The 18,688-nt window shown below is 42.4% G+C and overlaps 1 protein-coding gene across 1 annotated transcript in view; it reads left to right on the top strand.

Annotated features, from left to right (window-relative positions):
• The first annotated feature begins 7,932 nt into the window (after nucleotides 1-7,932).
• si:dkeyp-14d3.1 (transmembrane protein 132C) overlaps nucleotides 7,933-18,688 on the top strand; it is a 123,264-nt gene continuing 112,508 nt past the window's right edge. Inside the window, exon 1 of the mRNA XM_052068003.1 lies at nucleotides 7,933-8,775. Coding sequence (XP_051923963.1) covers nucleotides 8,730-8,775 — 46 coding nt within the window. The 5' untranslated portion in view covers nucleotides 7,933-8,729. The remainder of the gene's footprint in view (nucleotides 8,776-18,688) is intronic.

The raw sequence follows: 18,688 nt of genomic DNA, 5'->3' as shown, positions 1-18,688 counted from the left end.
AATATTTTTGAGAATTGTGGTAGTCGTGATATTGGTCTATAATTTGAAAACAAATGTCTTTCTCCACTTGTATAAATTTCAATAACTTCAGCAAATTTTCATTTTTGATGGAAAGATACAAGTTTTGAATGACAGGTTGCATATGTGCGTGAAAGGTCGCACTACGAATTCTATACAGTAATCTGTTTTATTGTTGTCATATCAATATCAAAGCAATCAGTTGACTTTTCATTTTTAAAAGTTCTTACAATATTTGATACTTCTTGTTTTACAGCAGTAAGGAACATCATGGAGTAGTTTTTGTTTCTACGTACAGTGTATCGATCTATTTCAGTGTATCTATTTCAAACAAGTTTGTTGGATCAGGAATTTGTTTTGCTAGGTTACTGCAGATATTGACAAAGTACTCATGAAATTCAATTGCTATTTCTGCAGTTTTTTAAAGAATAGATTTTTTTGCCTTTGATAAAATACTCTGGATAATCCACCTTTTTAGGACTATTATTGATAATTGATTAAGTACTTTCCTTGTTTGTTGTTTGTTACTTTTATTCTACTTTTATTCTGTTGTTTGTTACTTTTATTCTGCTCTCATAGTGCATGATAATGGTCTCTCTTGCTGTTTCTTATAATATTTACTAGTTTATTTTTATAGGTCTTATATTTTTTTTCTGCCTCTTCAGTTCTCAATTTTATAAGCAATTTATAAAAATTGTTTTTCTTTTTATATGCATTTTTCTATGCCTTTTGTTGTCCATGGCTTACTTGGGTCTTTATAATTTTTGAAGACTTTAGTTCATGGAAAAAATGTATCAAATATCGAGATTATGGTAGACCACGCATGTCCAGCTCCGGGCCTGGAGGGCCACTGTCCTGCCTGTTTTCCAGCTCTCTCGGCTGCAACACAACTGATTCAGGTGATCAGCTCATCAGCCAGCTCTTAAGCAGCATTACAATGACCCTGATTATTTGAATCAGGCGCGTTGCTCCTTGGAGAGCTGGAAAACACGCAGGACAGCGTCCCTTGAGGACCGACTTTGGACACCCCTGTAGACTGATCTACATCAAACGCTGTATTTGGATCTTCGTTTGAGTAGACCTCCGTCTAGTTTTGTTTTTTAGGTCTTGCTTAATATTCGGGCTTAAAACAGTCCCAACAAGGCTTTGACTTATGTGTGTGCCCAGAAAGAAGGAATCCTTGTGCGTTTGGTAATGGCAAAGCATTGATTCTCTCTTCCAGTGGCCACGGTTGGAGGTGGCCCCCAATAAATGCCCTGCAAATGCGCTTGAGAGTATCTTGCAAATGCGCTCAAGAGCATCTTGCATATAAATTTTGAATACCTGGAGCACATGGGTGAGGGTCTTGTCCAAACGTAAGCGCCTCCAAGATGGGATGCGGGCTCAGTCTGGGGTAGTTCACTCTCGCTAGGTCCAACAACAACTCAGCTTGCTCAAGGAGCTCGGAGGCATAATTCGGATCTGAGCAGTGCCGCAGGGCTAACTGAAGCGGCTGGAAAATAATCGTGGGAGCTTGCCAGCAGGAGTCACTGTCCGCAGAAAACAAAGAGGCTCCGCTCTGGATTATGAGCACAACCAGTGGGAAAAGCAGGTCTTTCCTATCCTTTGCTATAACTGTGACTGATTTCAACTCTGTTACAATTTTGCTTTTCCAGAAGCGCTTCAGAGACAACAGCAATGTGTGGTCAATACCTCTCTGAAGGAGAAGCTGTATGTTCGCTGTGTTGTACACGTTTAGGCCATTGCCTCTGGCCAAGGCATGAAGCAAAAGGGTTTTTCCTTTTGAGAGGCCAACATAACAATCATTCGTAAACAAAGTGAGTCTACAACTATTCAACCTTGTTAATGCGAGACTGCTTTCAAACGACAGCGATGCTGTTTAGGCCTCCCTTTAACACGAGGATGAATAAAATGCATACTATGAAAAACAGATCTCAAAGTGATTAGTTGGAAAATGTTGGCTATATTATTTCCCGGACTATTTTTGCGCATGTGCTGCTCAAGATAAGAAGCTTGATATTGTTGCTCCAAAGAAGTGTACACTCCTGCAAATCAAATTTTCAGTTGGCATTTGTCGTGAGGAGACCATCAAAAATATGGTTGGGAGAAGACAAACAATTGGTGTATTTATTTTGTTGCACTTATAAGTGCATAATATAGGATCTACAGATGTATTTGTAGCTTTGCGTCAGTGGGAAATATTTTGATCACGCATTTACCCAGAACATTCTGTTACTCTGAACTGCTTCATGCAGTGGACTGAAGAACATGTTGTCTGGGGAAATTGATGAAAAATACATGAGTCTTCATTCTGCGTCATCTTCTCTATGTGTGCCCATGATGTCGATCCCGATCGACCGGTAGGTCGATGACTGGACCCACGTCCATCCGAGGGGTGTAGAGGTGAAAAAAACAACAACAACCATTTGTGTCTTTGTGCATATGTCAGTCATATATCCATCCATTTTCCGAACTGCTTGATCCTCACTAGGGTCGCGGGGGTTGCTGGATCTCAGCCGTCTTCGGGCAGTAGGCTGGGGACACCCTGAATCAGTTGCCAGCCAATCGCAGGGCACACAGAGACGGACAACCATACATGTCCACAGTCACACCGAGGGACAATTTAGAGCGCCCAATCAGCCTGCCATGCATGTTTTTGGAATGTGGGAGGAAACCGGAGCACCCGGAGAAACCCCACGCAGGCCCGGGGAGAACATGCAAACTCCGCACAGGGAGGTCAGAGCTGGAATCGAACCCGGTACCTCTGCACTGTGAAGCCGACGTGCTAACCACTGGACTACCGGGCCGCCCATTATAAATATATATTAAATATATTTTATTTGTATAATAATCGGACCAACTGAATGAATTCGGATATTTTTTTTCTCACCATGTATCATGATCTTTCAAGGTGTGTGTGTGTGCGTGTGTGTGTGTGTGTGGGTGTGTGTGTGTGTGTGTGTGTAAAGAGTGAGAGAGAGAGTGGAGAGGACTCCAGTCAGAGCTCTTCAAGGTGAAAGTTGGGGTGAAGCAGGGCTGTGTCTTGGCTCCAGTGCTTTTTAACATCCTCCTCTCTGCCACTATGTGCCTCTTCCACCGTGGCATGGGACATGAAGACGGTGTCCATATGGAGTACCGCCTAGACGGAAGCCTCTTCAACATCAGACGGCTCCAGGCTCACACAAAGACAAAAATGTGTCAGATCTGTGAGCTTCACTATGCTGATGACTGCACTATACTAGCTCACAGTTCAAACTCTATGCAGCATGCCCTGGACACCATTTTCAATCTGTACCAATCCTTTGGTCTTCAGATTAACATTAAAAAAACTGAGGTAATGTTCCAACTCGCTACCCCAACTTCCACATCCCCCACCTTTCACATTAATGGCACTCCACTAAACGTAGTGGACCATTTCATCTACCTTGGCTCCACTTTATCTTCAAACTGTTCCCTTGACACTGAAGTCCACACCCGTATTAATAAAGCATCATCATCCTTTGGTCGCCTACGCAGCAGGGTCTTTGAAAACCGAAACCTGAAGACCCGTACCAAGATTGCTGTGTACAATGCAGTATGTCTCTCCACTCTGCTCTATGGGTCAGAGTCATGGACTCCATATCGCCGGCACATTACTACCTTGGAAGCCTTCCACATCCGCTGCTTGCAAAAGATCCTTGGCCTGTCCTGGGAAGATCGAATTCCCCATACAGACATCCTCAAAAGCACCAATTCCATCTGCATGGAAGCGGCCGGGGCGAAGAAACATCTTCGGTGGATCGGACACACCATTCGCATGCCAGACAACCGCCAGGTCCTCTATGGCCAACTGAGAGGTGCAAAGCGTTCTGTTGGGGGGCAAAAGCGGCGCCTCAAGGACTATAGCAGGGACCTCCTAAAGCGAGCCAACGTCAACCCCACGCAGCTTGAAACATTTGCACTCAACAGACGAACCTGGCAGATCACTTGTGCCACTGCAATCTCTCAAACACACCAAATTAACCAAGCCAGACGAACCGAGAAACGCATTCAACGACATCAGCGGGCAGCTGGTACCCCCCTGGTATCCGGTTTCCCTTGCTCCATCTGTGGTCGAGTCTGCGGCTCAAGGATCGGTCTCTATGCCCACGAGAAGTGGCACCAGCGACAGAGTCGCTGACCCCCCCACCACCACCACCACCCCACACCCAACCCATCCTCCCCTCCCTTGGAGCAAGTGTCATCATCAGACATGATGGACAGCTAACATGTGTGTGTGTGTGTGTGTGTGTGTAAAGAGTGTCACCGAAGGATATGAATGAACATAGTGAAAGGCTCACTTTACAGTGGTGATCTGTTATCGTCCACTCATGGCGGTCTGCTTGCAATTCCTTATGAGCACACGTTTTGTTCTCAATTTAAAGAGATTTAGAAGAGCTACATGCATTGGCAGGGAAACAAGCCAGCTGTATTCACTCCCACAAAGGTGCAACTGCCCGTTTGTACCTGTGGTCATTTACAAAAATCCCAAAAAGAAAGAAAACTCAATCCTGCGCCCTGCGCTTTGCATTAGACTGTTGCTGGGGCCGAAAATAGTTGCCTCGAGTCTTATTTTTTGCGCTTGGGTTCCACACCAGTCACTGTAACGAATCATTCACCTGACGTCTGTGCACTCAGTGTGCGTTCAATTATCAGTCAGTGGCGGTGAGTAGGTGAGGATGAGAAGTTCAAGGTTGTCTGTCCTCATATGTGCCTCGTGATTGCAGGATGTCGTCTCCCTATGGCCCATACTCAGATGGAGTAAGCCACATTGCCCTGCAAACAGGATAAGCGCTATAGAAAATATACGGATGGATTGTCACTGCCATCTGGCATGTATTAAATATTTCTTGCCTGAAAAAGTATCCTTTCAGTTGAAATTACTCCCATGAATTGATGTTTTACAATGATGTTCATTATAGTTCATATAAAGAAAAGGCAAATCTTATCTACAGTCATTTAATGGTAGATGCTATAATCGTCGTTTGAAAAGGCTTTTTGCAGAAATAAGGCAGGAATTGGAAGGACAGACAGTTCTGAATTGTGCCTCGCTGCACTGTAGGGCAGAGGAAGGTCACTCGATTTCTTTCTTCTGGGCATCGGGCTTCAAAATGAAGTGACAGACCCAAAAAGGCTGATAAGTAAATACAGTTTTAATGGCCTACGAATGGATGGTGGAGATCTGCACAGGCCTGGAGGTGGGCAAGGCACAAAGGGCGACAGGGTATTTCGCAGTAGTCGTTATTAATGCTATCATAGATCAGATAGAGCAGAAGGGGAGAACAAAAGGTGGTGATGAATCTGGGCCTCCTGTCCCCAACTGACATTCGGAAAAGCTACTGTGGCTGGTTAAGGTCATGGATGAAGGATACCTCCTCAATAGACTTATGGAATGATTTATTCGACCCAATACAAAGAACGGGAAAGCGTCGCGGTTCCGGCGGCGTCCGGTGAGCCCCCGTCGGCCCTTGAAAATCCGGGGGAGAAGGTGTAAATCTCGCGCCAGGCCGTACCCATATCCGCAGCAGGTCTCCAAGGTGAACAGCCTCTGGCGTGTTAGAACCTCCTTTATCCCAACACCCCTTCACTGATGCTGCGCTCATCTGATGTTGGCCTGCTTTCCAATTCAAAACCTCCTCAAGAAGCATATTTTCAACAAAGCTCATTCAATGACATGAAGACACACAAACACACACACACACACACATGCACGCACACACACACGTGCAGTGACTGCATATGTAATAAATGGAAAGTTCACAAAAAAAAGAACTTTCACAAAGGTTTGTGCAGCCTTACATGTGTGGCATTTCATTCTTTGGGTCAATGTCCAAGGCATGAGAGCTTCAAAGGCTTCAGAGACTTGAGACCTTTTACCATACATCAAAGTCTCCAGTCAGTCTTCCGATCTAAATGCCACATCTGTTCACACACAATCAACTTGATGTTATACTTTCATGTTGCACCTCTCGAAGAGCAAACCCGCTTTGCGTGGGTACTTGTCGGACAGGAGACGGATGATGTGTGCGTTTTTGCAGCCGGCAACACCTCGGTAATTTGGCCTGCAAAATGCAATTTCCATATGGAGAGCCTCAAGGAGTTCAGACATTTTTTATTGACTTGCAGCGACAGAAGATGTAACCTAAGCCACCAGGGCACTGCATGTTGCTGTATTTGCTTTCCAGCTGTTCAATGGACCTCAGTCTGACCTTGGTTTCAAGGGATTTATTGGAGTGTCAGAAAGAAAGAACTCTTTTTGGATGATTATATAAGCCCACCAGCTCACCATTAAAAGGAGCAAGGGGACTTCTCTCTATTAACACTTTATGCTACCCCCGCTTTTAATGCTTTTTGGAGAAAGATTCCAGCATCAAATTGCACACATCTTGGCACTGTCACGTTGCATGGTGGTGGTGGACCCCAAAAAGCAGGTAGGAGAGAGGAGCAGGGTGTATTTGAAGATGTGTATTGATAAAACACAGAAAACTAAATCCTAAGCAAACAAAGTCCAAAGTAGTAAACAAAAATCATGACTGAAGATAAAACATAACAACCAAAACATGACTCAAACAAACATGACAGTAGCAAAAGCAACAATGACTCGACACCGAGTCTTCGGGCAGGAGTCCTTTTATAGGCCTGATTACCTATGACCAACAGGTGTGCAACTGCCAGGGGAGCCCTACAGTGCCACCTGTTGGTCCCTAAACCGAATCGTGACAGGCACAAGCAAATTTCTGTATTTCCTGAAACTAATAGAATGAAAACTCACCAAACAGATGTATTACAAAGTTGAAAGAAGAGGTAGAGTGAGTCTGATCTCATATATTTGCAGTTTATCCATCCATCCATCCATCTTCTATTCCTTTTATGCTCACTATAGGTACAACTTGCAATGATAATGAATGGATGTCCATCCACCCATCCATCCGTTTCTTACCAATAGCATTATGCTTTTCATGACTTAACTTAATCTTAAAATAGAAAATGACTGCAACTCTAACCCGATGGTTCCAAAGCAGTAGTCCTAGTCACAGGTGAGCTACCGGTGCCCTATATTAATCTATTCATCCATTTTCCGATCCGCTTTCTGCTCACAAGGGTCGCGGGTGTGCTGGAGCCGATCCCAGCTGTCTTCGGGCAAGGGGTGGGGGGGACACACCATGAACTGGCTGCCAGCCAAATGCAGTGAATAGATTTCTATAAATAAAAATAATGTGCACATTGCAGCCCTCATATTCTAAATCCTAAATGATCAGTCTTCTTCAAGTCAAGTCAAGTCAGCTTTATTGTCACATACGCTCTACGTACAACATACAACACAATTGAGATTTCTTTCTTAGTACTGTAGTTTCAGAGATCATATTGTAGGAAAAAGGCTAAATCAAATAGGAAATAGACTCAGTGATTGAAAGCCCAAAAATGTATGTTTTAGCTGTTGGCGACTCTTGTGTTTTATTCCGTTTCCAAATGACTTCAATTATAAATAGATTTTTTGAAATATGTTTTATGGGCTACTACAGAGCATGCATTATGATTACTAAATTGAATAATAAACCAGCGTGTATTCAAATGAATGCGGTGACTTTGTCTTTCACAGAGGTCTAATCTGTTCATTACACCTCTTTGTAATATCCACGAAATTATCAGCAATCATGCCTGAACGCCTCTTCGATTGTCAGTTGAGTAGTCACAGCGCAGGGGGTCGCTCGTACCCTCCAAGAAGTGCACGTCCATTCACTTGGCGGAGCAAGTTTGCAATCTCATAAAAAAAAAGTCATCCAACAATACTGCAAATGGTCAACATTATTAAATTACAACAGACGACAGTTTTGTGTCCGACATTGTATTTGGATTCAATGAGATGCGCGAGGACAACATTGTATAGAAGACCTGACGTTTTTGGGTGTGCGTGTGTGCGTGCGCGCGCGTATATAACTGTGAGTGCGTGCACGCGTGCAAATTTGTATTTGTTTAGTGAAGAGCTCGCCCCCCTGATGGGTGTCTGTACAACTTACTATCCCCCGCTATTGGCTTCTTCCTTTCTCTTTTCCCGACGCGTTTTGGTGGCAGGAGCCAATAACCTGCCGGCACACGCACGCTGCGCACGCACGAAGTCGGACTTTCGTAGAATATTTTGAAGCACCTCATGCCAAAGTGGGTTGGAAGCTTTCCTTGTATTCGTCTTTGCGTCTTGTGCAGTTGGAGCAGCTGGAGTTCTCATCCGGACTTGATGGATGCTTTCATGGGAGCGATGTGTGGTGTTTGGACTTGAACTGTTCTTTTGTTTTCGTAGCGCATTTTCCCCCCCGCAGTTTACTTCAGGATCCTTTTGCCACGCAAACGACGAAGTGATGCTTTGAGGAAAGCCATTCAACATATTTCGTACCTTTTTCTTCTTTGGGACACACCATTTAATCCTCCGAAAATGATTGAAAGAGGCTCAAAAATGCGCGCAAGTTTCCCCTCTTCATATTCAAGGCAGAGAGGACGACAAACAATCCAACAACAAAGGCACCTTTTATAAAGGTTTATTTTAGAATTGTTTTGTTTAGCCCGGAAGAAATTTGCATCGTCTTTGCTTTTTTTTTCTTTTATAGAAGGATGCAAGAATTGCAATTTTCCCTTTGAATTAATACATTTTGCTTATATTTTATTTTGGGGTGAGTTCCCCTCACATCAATCCAAGAAACATGTTGAATATCTTTGTGCCGCTGTCCGTGGTGTTCCTTTTAATAGGTAAGAACATTTTCAACCTTTCCTCTACCCCCATTGTCTTTAGTTATACACTTTCACTTTTCATTTTTTCTCAAGAGACAAGGGGTGAATGGTAGTAATTGTGACATTTTATCTTTGCAGTAACACCCAGTATGTACAGTGTGACATGCCAATCGATTTGCACCTGTCTGCCCCCCATAAGCTTTGGAACTATTATACATAACATTTGTCTCATGATTATTTTCAATTGGACTGCACTTCTGATGGCTACATAAGTGTTATGCTTTATTACTTACTACATTATACACATTTTCTTTGAAAACCTGAGAGAGGCTTGTAGGGTTTGAGACCTTCAAATTAAATCAGGCATCACTGAATGGAGAGGGGAAAAAAAGTGCAGTAATGCTGGAGTTTGTCCCTGTGCGGTTCTTGCTGACTATGCAAATATCTGTTTCATGACCATGAATCAATTACCTGGAGCCCCAAAGGAGAGAGCAGTTTAAGGGAGCCTGAAACCAGAAGCCGATCTAAGAGTGAATAAAGCACTGTCGTCTGTGCATCAAATGTAATCCCAGAATCAATTGGAACATATACTTTGCTCAAATTGTGACTATTTCCATAGGTCAATGCCTGACACTGCATATTTGTTGACAGGAAATTGAGCCAAACTGGTAACTCGTTAAGAAACGAACCCCTGATTCACGTGTTAATTTTTTCACGCGTATTTGCCCTTACAGACGAAAAAAAAAAAAAAAAGTCCAGTTCTTACTTTTGAACTGTGATCTGGTCAATGCTAAATGATCGGACTGCATCTGACATGTCAATTGTCTGCACCCACCCTTGAGAATGCTTCAAACTTCACAGATGAAGGCTCTGATTTGACATTTCTCGCACGATGGGGGTTCCTGACTTATTGTTTCTTAATGATGTTTGCCATAGTTCAAGGCCGATCTCAAAAGTCATATAGGATGATCCTAATTGATACAGTGCGCCATAAAGCTGCGGGACGCCACTTCTTACTATATGTTGATGAAAATTGATAACATTGTCTCCGGAGGAAAATATCTGCACAGCATCAAGCGTCCATTCGGAATGGTAGTTCTCTGCTATTGTTGTTTGGCTTGAAATGTTTGTTTTGAAAAATTGCACAGACAATGAGAACACATTGCACAGTAAAGCGATGGTTGTCCATTTGTATTCTCAAAAACACGGGTAGATAATAAAAGAAAAAAGCGCCTCTCTTTTATTGAAGAGAAGATCATTCCAGTGAGAAGACTTGGTGGTATTCCTCAGAGGAATATCCAATCTTCTGTCACTTCGTTTTATCCATAAGCTTAACAAGATCCAAAAACGGATCAAGGAAGCATATCCGTCATTCGACATCTCTAAGTACTTGGTGCACATCCCATGCTGTCGGCTCTTGCACATCTGGATTTGGCTTATCCTTAAGGATTTTTCAGAAGACACCAGCCGTTTATGTAGCCGCGGGGACTCTCTCCATCAAAGGTTCTCATCTGTAGTGCCAGTAAAAGCCACGTTAGTGGCCCTGTACTTCATCGATGGAACAACCACAACTTCAGTTGAGAAAGCAGTGTAAAAGGCAGATGGTAAAGTAGTTGACGTAAAAGTCAGATAAAACACAGTTTCACAAATTGCAAACAGGACAGACCTTAATTATGCGGAAATGAGTTTTTCTCTGTCATCTTCCTTACATGCATCAGGTTTTGAGCATCTCTCCAGCAACTAGTCTAGCCCTCACATTCCTTAGTCCGTAGGAATCTGTTGTTTTTGTGTCCATGACAAATATTTATTTGTCTGCTTCCATTTCTCAAATCGGTTCTTTGTGGATGAGCCACCGGCGCCCACCACCACAAGCCCTCACAATTGCTTCACGATTAAATGTCAATCTGCATGCTTTGCCTGAACGATTTTTCTGAAGCACATTGAGTAGGTGGACACTTAGCTCAATCTCTTGTACTGTCATTATCCTTAAAGTGTGAGTGGGAAGCCGACATTGTTGCTTTCCATTCATTGAATCCAATGAGCCAGCCCCCCCCTCACCCCCCCCCCGCCTTAAATTCATATGTCATCATTATACAGTTCCATACTAATTCTGCTAAATCCATTTGCCTTCTGGTAATTGTGTCGTTATTAGAGCCATGAACTGAATGAATGAATTAATCATAAGGGGGAGGAAATCTGGGAAATCACGGTGTGTGTTGTTGCTGCTAATGTATTTTACGTGATTTTAGAGAGCAGTGAGGGTCGTGGAAATAATTAAACATGCTGATGCAGTGTTGTGTGCACTCTTAGCAGTCAAAGTTGTGTCCCAATAAATCTGTTCATGACTTTACAGCCCGTTTCAACTTGGCATGGCATAAGAAAAGCCATTGCTTACAAATCAACTTGCTAGAACAGTCCACTTCTCAGCACACAAGTATTTGATTGAATTTGTGGGGCTGGTGACATTTGTTTTTACTGCCCAACCATTTCTTGCATTACCAGCATACCACAAACTGCAACACATGCACATGTGAACAGGTTTGCTCCTATTACGCTCGACCTCACCATCTTGCATTTAGTTTCTCAAGCACATTACAAGATTTTTTTTTTTTTTTTGCTGGTGTGGTACCCAACCTAGAGTATGTATCCCTTTGGTGAATATGCTCGGCTGAACCAAGTTCATTTGATTTCCAAATGTAATGATAGAGCGCGGAAATGTCTGTTCTAAATGTACAAATCTGCAGAGCGGGAGTATTTCCTCTGGTCCCGGCCTACTTTATGATTTTCTTTAGCCTTGTGTAGTTCGCACAAAGTACAATCATGCAGCTTAAATATTTAACAGGTGGCACCTTTGGTTTGTGGATTCCCTTGACAGTTATGGTGCAAATTAGGTTGAACTCAAAGAAAATATTCCACAACTCTCATGAAGCAATACAGTTTTACACCATCATAAATTATAACCTCCATAATTAATGTTGATTCGTGCCCAAAGTCGCAGGACGCAGATCGCCCGCATCCCTAATGACATAGGCCCGCATAGGTGTCAAACTCAGGTCCTGGAGGGCCGCTGTCCTGCATCTTTTCCAAGTCTCCCTCCTGCAACACACTTGATTCAAATGAACAGATCATAAGCAAGCTCTGCGGAAGCGCTGACATTGAACCTGCCTTTGATTGGTCCATTTTTCTTCCTGCCTTAGAAAGTGCATTTTCTACTCACAATTGCTATGGCGTCTTTATTTGAGAGATGATAATAATAATAATAATAATAATACATTTTATTTATAAGCGCCTTTCAAGGACACAATACACAATACACAATACACACAAACAAAAACACAAAAAAATACCGGTTGAGCAGCGGCAGCCAAAACGCGCCAGCGTTCACTCAACCTGGAAGTCAGAACGAAACCACAAGGGAGGGAGAGGGGAAAAAAAAACCACACGCTCGAACTACCCTCATTTTGAGGATAATTTGAGTGAGGCAAAAAACTCCTGGACAAGCATATGACAGTTACAACAGATCACAAGACAGATCACGGACATCTGGCATCTGTGAGAACAGAGCACATGCATGTGTGCGGAGCTGTGGCAGTCTATTAGAGGTATGAGCGGCCAATGCATTAGAGGAAATGAAGTGACAGGTACATATTGTCAAGGCCCATTGACTTCTTTGCAGTGTGGCTGATGACTGTCGAGAGTACGGTATGTTGAAATGGTGGTTGTGAGCTTCTCTGTTATTCAAATGTTGTGCTCATGCAGCAGAATTTGGATTTTTAAAACAAATTAACAGCATACTTCTATTGAGCATTTCGTATTATCGAAGTATCTGAACAATGCACTGGGGAAATAAAACCCAATCATAGAATGTGTGTATTTTTTGAGGGGGATTACTCAAACCGTTTGTTGTTGTAGGGCAGGATCTTTTATACATGCATTGATGATGAAATATATTAAGATACTGTGATGCACATTGGATCAGCAAACTGACTTATGTATATGTTTTGTCCATATTTAAATGACATTTTTGTCATATATCTGCCTCGGAAGTGTGTGGTCTTGTGCGGGCCCTCAGGAGCGCTAGATTGTGGCTCCTTCCATCATTTGAGTTGCCAATTCCTAGTCTAAAATACAATTGCATTTTGATTTGCACATCAGGGCATTGTAAAATTGGAATGCAAGTATATTGTATGTGGATGTCTCCAATTAGCTTTGAGAGATTCACTACTCACTAATCAGTGTGATGCTAGTAGCCATGTTAAACACTAATTAGTACAAGTTACTCTGTCAGGCACAATTTTTATGAGCTACCTCTTTCAAACCCATATAAATGAGTGGAGGGGCCTCTATTTTCATTCTAAAGTCTACCGCAAAGCACAATCTAACTGTGTGCATCGGTTGAATTTTCTTTCATTTGGTATTTAGCCAACTTTGCATAGGTAGAATAGGCGGTACGGGGCATTGGCGCCGTTGTGCACCATGGTGGGATAGAACGTGCCTTTTCCTGGCCAATTGTGGTGCCATTCCTCATTTGCATTAAAATCAAGGCGCTTGGAGCGCAGTTTACCCACGTATGCTGCCATACTTGACATTGTGGAAACAGAAATAGACTCACTGGGATCCGTGTAAGACATTGGCAGGCAAACTGCAAGATCTGCTCATGGGGATGATGTAGTCGGCCATGCATGCGACGTGGGCAATTGGAGGCTGCCTTGCACCTGCAGGACTATGAGTCTGCATGTGACATGCAGTCGTAATGGGGATGCAGTTAAAATATTCTTAAGCTGATAAGGATTCATTCAGTGAGTTGATTTATAAACAATGATTAAGAGGAATTGTCCCATTGACATATGTATGATTAACGTCAAACTGTACATGTAGGTTTATGTTTCTGATAGTGTTTACGCCTGCAAAGAAAGCTTTGAAGGCCCTGAGGGAACACCACTGACTGAGTCGTGTTACACCTTCTTAGTCAAACTCCTTTTGAAAAGTTGAAAATGTTGTCAACTTTTGGTCACCAAATTGTGAGATGAGCCACAGGGCACAGAAGTAATACCCAGTGAGACGCAGCATGTTGACCACATTGACAAACACACTGAACTATACCATTGCTCCGGCATGAAAATGACAAATTGTCGGATGAATCTGTGGCAGGGAAACTCCATGTGCCGGAATACCCAAATGGGTGCAACACGGCCCCAAACATGGTGGACTTGAGCTGGCACGAAAATGAAGTTATGCCCGTTATTAAGCCGAGCGCACAGGCGCTAGTCTAGAAGAATCGGGTTGTTAATGGGGTGGCTGGTTAACACATCTACCTCAAGGTGCAGAGGTCGTGGGTTCGAATCCGGCCACAGCTTTTCTGTGAGGAGTTTGCATGTTCTCCCCATGCCTGCGTGGGCTTTCTCTGGGTACTGGCTTTAAAACCAGGAAATGGGTGTGTGCAGTGGATTTCCTTGCCACATTAAGAAATGTCGAGATCTGTCGGCCAATCAGAAGACAGTGATGCTATGGCCGCCACTCAGTGTCAGAGTCGACCTGCCTATGAGAAACATCTCAGAAGAGGTTTTGAAAAGCGGCTCCATTGTGACCACAAGGCCCCAAAAATATCTAATGGAAGAACGACCACTCAGAGCCAAGCAAAGCCGGTCCGTTGTGAAATAGCTAACATGAAAAAGGGGCTTTAGATTTATGGAGTCACAATATTGTCAGTGTTTGAAACATGACTCACTGGCGGTTTGGTGTTCAGGGGTGTTATCCAAGCTTGTGTTGACCCAATATCTGCTGAAGCTGATTCCCTCCCGCCATCCCAGAGGCCGTAAAAACTCTGAAATTGGATAGTTACCCCAAGACAAATGAGAATGGCACAAATAGCAATGCAAATTAGGACTTAAGAGGAAAATACGAGGAAATGTAACAATAAGACAAAATACAGACACCATAAAGTAGCCGCTAGTTTACAGTTTCACTTTACCATCAAAGTTATTAAAAGAAGTATATCGCATACAAGCATCTCAGCATCCATCTCACTCAACAATTCCTCCCGTAGATTGTTTTTTGCGACACTTGATAACAATTATCTTCACATTCTAGATTTTTTTTTTCCATTTACAATCATCCCAACAAGATGATTCTGATTCTGAAGTCTTAACCTACATTTCATTTCTCCAACGCTCCTGGTGTCGATCATTTGACAATAAGGCAGATCTTGATGTGGTTTTCTCAAATGACATGCAAACTGTTCCCTCGCACAAGTTAAGTGTGAATAAAGCAACCTAAAATCACTCTTTGGCTTGGTGAGCTGCTTGTGACTTGGATTGTTGTCTGTTTTGATGCTACTTTTCTTCGTTCTCAAAGGAGTCTGAAATTCAAATTGATGTCTTTATTCATGATTGCAAGTTTTATTTCGTAGGGCTAATTTAGCTGCAAAGAGTGAAGTAACTGAAGTGCTTTTGTCATCTTAGACTGTCCACGTGTCTGACGTCTTGAACAAATTATATTTTCTACAGCTTCTTTGGGATTAACACGAATATGATCTATATTGCTTTGACAGAGGGGTTACAGTGCTAAGTAGGCATAATTCTTTTAGCAACATCCATGCCAAGGACAGGGCCCAGAAAAAAGGATAAAGGACATATAAAATTGCTAAGCTTGTCAGTTGCTGTACTTATCTAGTCTTTTTGCCGATGGGAGGCAGCGGAGTTTATTTAAAAACTTTTTAATCTGACCTGTCAGAAAGCCTGGAAATATGCTCTATGCAGACATGTGGACTATTCCAGCAATATCTAAAACGGAGTTCAGGAACCTTGATATTAGGGGAAACTTTGCCAGGGTAACTTGACTGTCTGTGGAGTAGCTTTAAAAGTGACTTTTCTTTGTCACTCCATGTCAGAGTGTCAGATTACCGGTACCCAAAAACATCTTGCCCTCACCTCATTATAATACATGTACCCTAAATATTTGTCAAGATACAAACACAAAAGTGATGTCCATCAGAAAGTTTGTAGCTCATTAATTTTTATTGAAGTATAAATAGATGACAAATGTCCTCGTCATGTACTATAAGATCCACAAACACGGATTTATTTTAGTTGAAACCTAATGGGTCACAAAAACACAAACACATGACTATTGTAACATTTAAAGGTCATGTTGTATATATCAGTGGAATTAAAACATGCAGCACGTTTGGCCAAGACTTATCCTACCCGCCTCCGTCTCCAACACTGCAAAAAACTAGGCTCCAGGACCCCCCGCGAGGATAAAGCGAATCGGAAAATGGATGGATGGATGGAAGATCAATAATCCAGGTTGTTTCAAAAATAATTTGGATTCATCTTTTTTTTTTTTTTAAACCAAACCACGTTCTTCTTTCCTTTCACTATAATTGTTTTTGTTCTTCAGCTAGTGTTAATTTCAGCCATTGATGATGAAAAAGGAAACCCCACAAAACCCACAGACAGATGTGCGGCTTAAGCCAGTCTTGCCTCAGCACAGCTGTCGTTTGTTTGTGTACAGAAATATGAACCAAAAGTTTTAATTGACTCCGCACACTCACATCCTAAGACGTTAATTTAGATATGTAGTTACTTTTCTTTATTCACTGCAGCAACAATTTCCGCTTGCCTGTCATTTTGTTAACGGATGGCATCTAATTGCTGACTCAGCCAATTGTCAATTCTTTTGATGAGCTCATGGCTGTATTGCACAATCCACTGTTAGTTTCCTGCACAATAAAGTGTACGTATGAATTATATCAGTCACCCAAATGAGACCAGATTTTTTTTTCCCACCATGAGTTAACAGGTTTTTGTTGATGTAATCCAATGAAATCATACTGCAACTCAATAAAATAATGATGCTACGTTTTCCAACTGCTGTCCCAGTATTTTTTGAAAAGAGATCAGAATCTTCCCGTGCATCCCATAGGCATACAGGTTTTTAGCAAGATTTATTATTTTTGACAGCACATTTTACAATCCACTGACTAATTTAGGAAGAAACTGAGTTGAATCTATACACACACAGACATATTTTACACTAGGAAGTACTTTAACGTGGGCTGAATGACTCCACTGGCGCAATAAAACGATGATCAGATAACGATAACTGGCTGTCACGCCATAATATTTACTGTTTCCCAAAGCAAAGAAATGATAGAGAGTGTGCAATATGTGGAAACGTCTCTCAGAAGGCTGGCAGTTTGTGCTCGTCAGAAATAAAGCGAGATTACTGCACAGCACATGGACCTGGATTGTTTTTCCTCTGAAATATATATTCCAATGTCTTGGTTTCAGCTTTGGATTTGCATATAATAGAGCGATAAGTGATGGTCTGGTGGATTTGCTTTCCGTGTGTACTTTTAAAAGAAAACTAAACAGCCTGAAGTGTCCTATTTCCATGATATGAGCAAGTTAGGCAGATTAGTGAATATAGATTATTTAATATAGGAAGTTTTCACCACAATGTCTTATTTTCACAGCAAGAGATTCATTATAATGTGTGTCAATAATGCATCTCCCTCTCTGCTTGATTTTCCATCTCACATTAGTTTACCTGGAAAAATCATGTTTTTGTGAGGCTTGCTGAGAATGACTCAGAGAAGGAGATTTCTATTGTTTCTGCAGAGTAGCATACACACAGCAGCCATGAAATTATCATCATCTTCCATTTCCATGCGAGTTTCTTTTCCTCCTTAACATATCAAAAAGCTTTTCTTGTCTTTGCTGAAGAAGAATCCCTTTTGTCCTTTTGGATCGCTACTGACAACTTGAGCTGGATAGTAAGCCACTGTCAATCACACAATGAAAGTTCATCTTGGCAGCCGGATAGGAAGCCTACGGAAAAAAAGTGTGACCTGTATTGCGGGCTGGCGATGTTTTTATTTTGTCACTGGTGAGTGAAAGCTCTCCACTTTTCTCTCTAATTTAATCTTACGTAGAAGCACTTATCTCGCCTTGCTCGAGTATCTTTGGAGAAATAGAATATTTATTTTTAGGAACTTACTATCTGCTGTCAAAGAAGTTGTTGTGACTTTATTCTGCGCAAATAGCATACACTGGAGAACATGCTGAGTGGGGTCGTGTTGTCACTGTCATCTGATTGTCCGACAGCGATGCAGCAAGCGAGACAGAGCCGCCCAGTCGCCGTCGCCAAAGTCATAGAAATACATTAAATACTTTTAAAAATATGATAATACTGAACCATATTAACAATTAAACATGTCGTAATGGAATGAAATATTAAAGTGTACACAATATTTTCACGAACACACGTGCCACTGTCTGGGTCCATTCACTTGAATGAGAGGTCTTCAGCCACAGAGCGGACCCTCGCCATTCCCCGGGCCCAACAGTTGTGGCTCCCGCCTCGGGGTTGGCGGCTTTTGGGCAGCTGCCGGAGGGCTTCCGACACCGGAGTGAGGACGATGACCCAATGACTCAGTGAGGCGGCCAATGGAATGAGACTGAGCTTTCCACTCAGAATGAAGGAGGGCTGGCGGAAAACTTTGCACGACGCTCGGGAAATCACTATGGCACTATTTCATCCACGGTCCTTACCCATATGAAATTGTGACTCTGGTTCAATGTTGATGTACGAAAACACCAAAATATATGAAGTGTCTATATCGTATTTTTGTCTAGTTAGTGGCCGGCACAGTACCCAGCGATGTCTTGCTGGCTTAAACCGGGAAATAGATTTTTCGTCTACACGTGAAAGCTTCTCTGCATTTGATGGGCTGTACTTCACATAAAGTTGCAGACAAAGAAACAAAACAACAAAATCCATATCAATGAAAATAACCCAATTTGTGGAGCGAGCCAATTGGTGGAGGCTGATCTCAAAGCGGCTGCAGTTGCGGACATTCGTCCTCAATAAAGACACCCTATACATGACTTACACATTGGCCAATGTTTATTGAAGGTGTTGACTT

The sequence above is a fragment of the Hippocampus zosterae genome, chromosome 6, assembly GCF_025434085.1.
Source record: "Hippocampus zosterae strain Florida chromosome 6, ASM2543408v3, whole genome shotgun sequence".
Lineage (NCBI taxonomy): Eukaryota > Metazoa > Chordata > Actinopteri > Syngnathiformes > Syngnathidae > Hippocampus > Hippocampus zosterae.
Note: the sequence above shows the minus strand (reverse complement) of the source record. Positions and strands in the feature narration are given on the sequence as shown.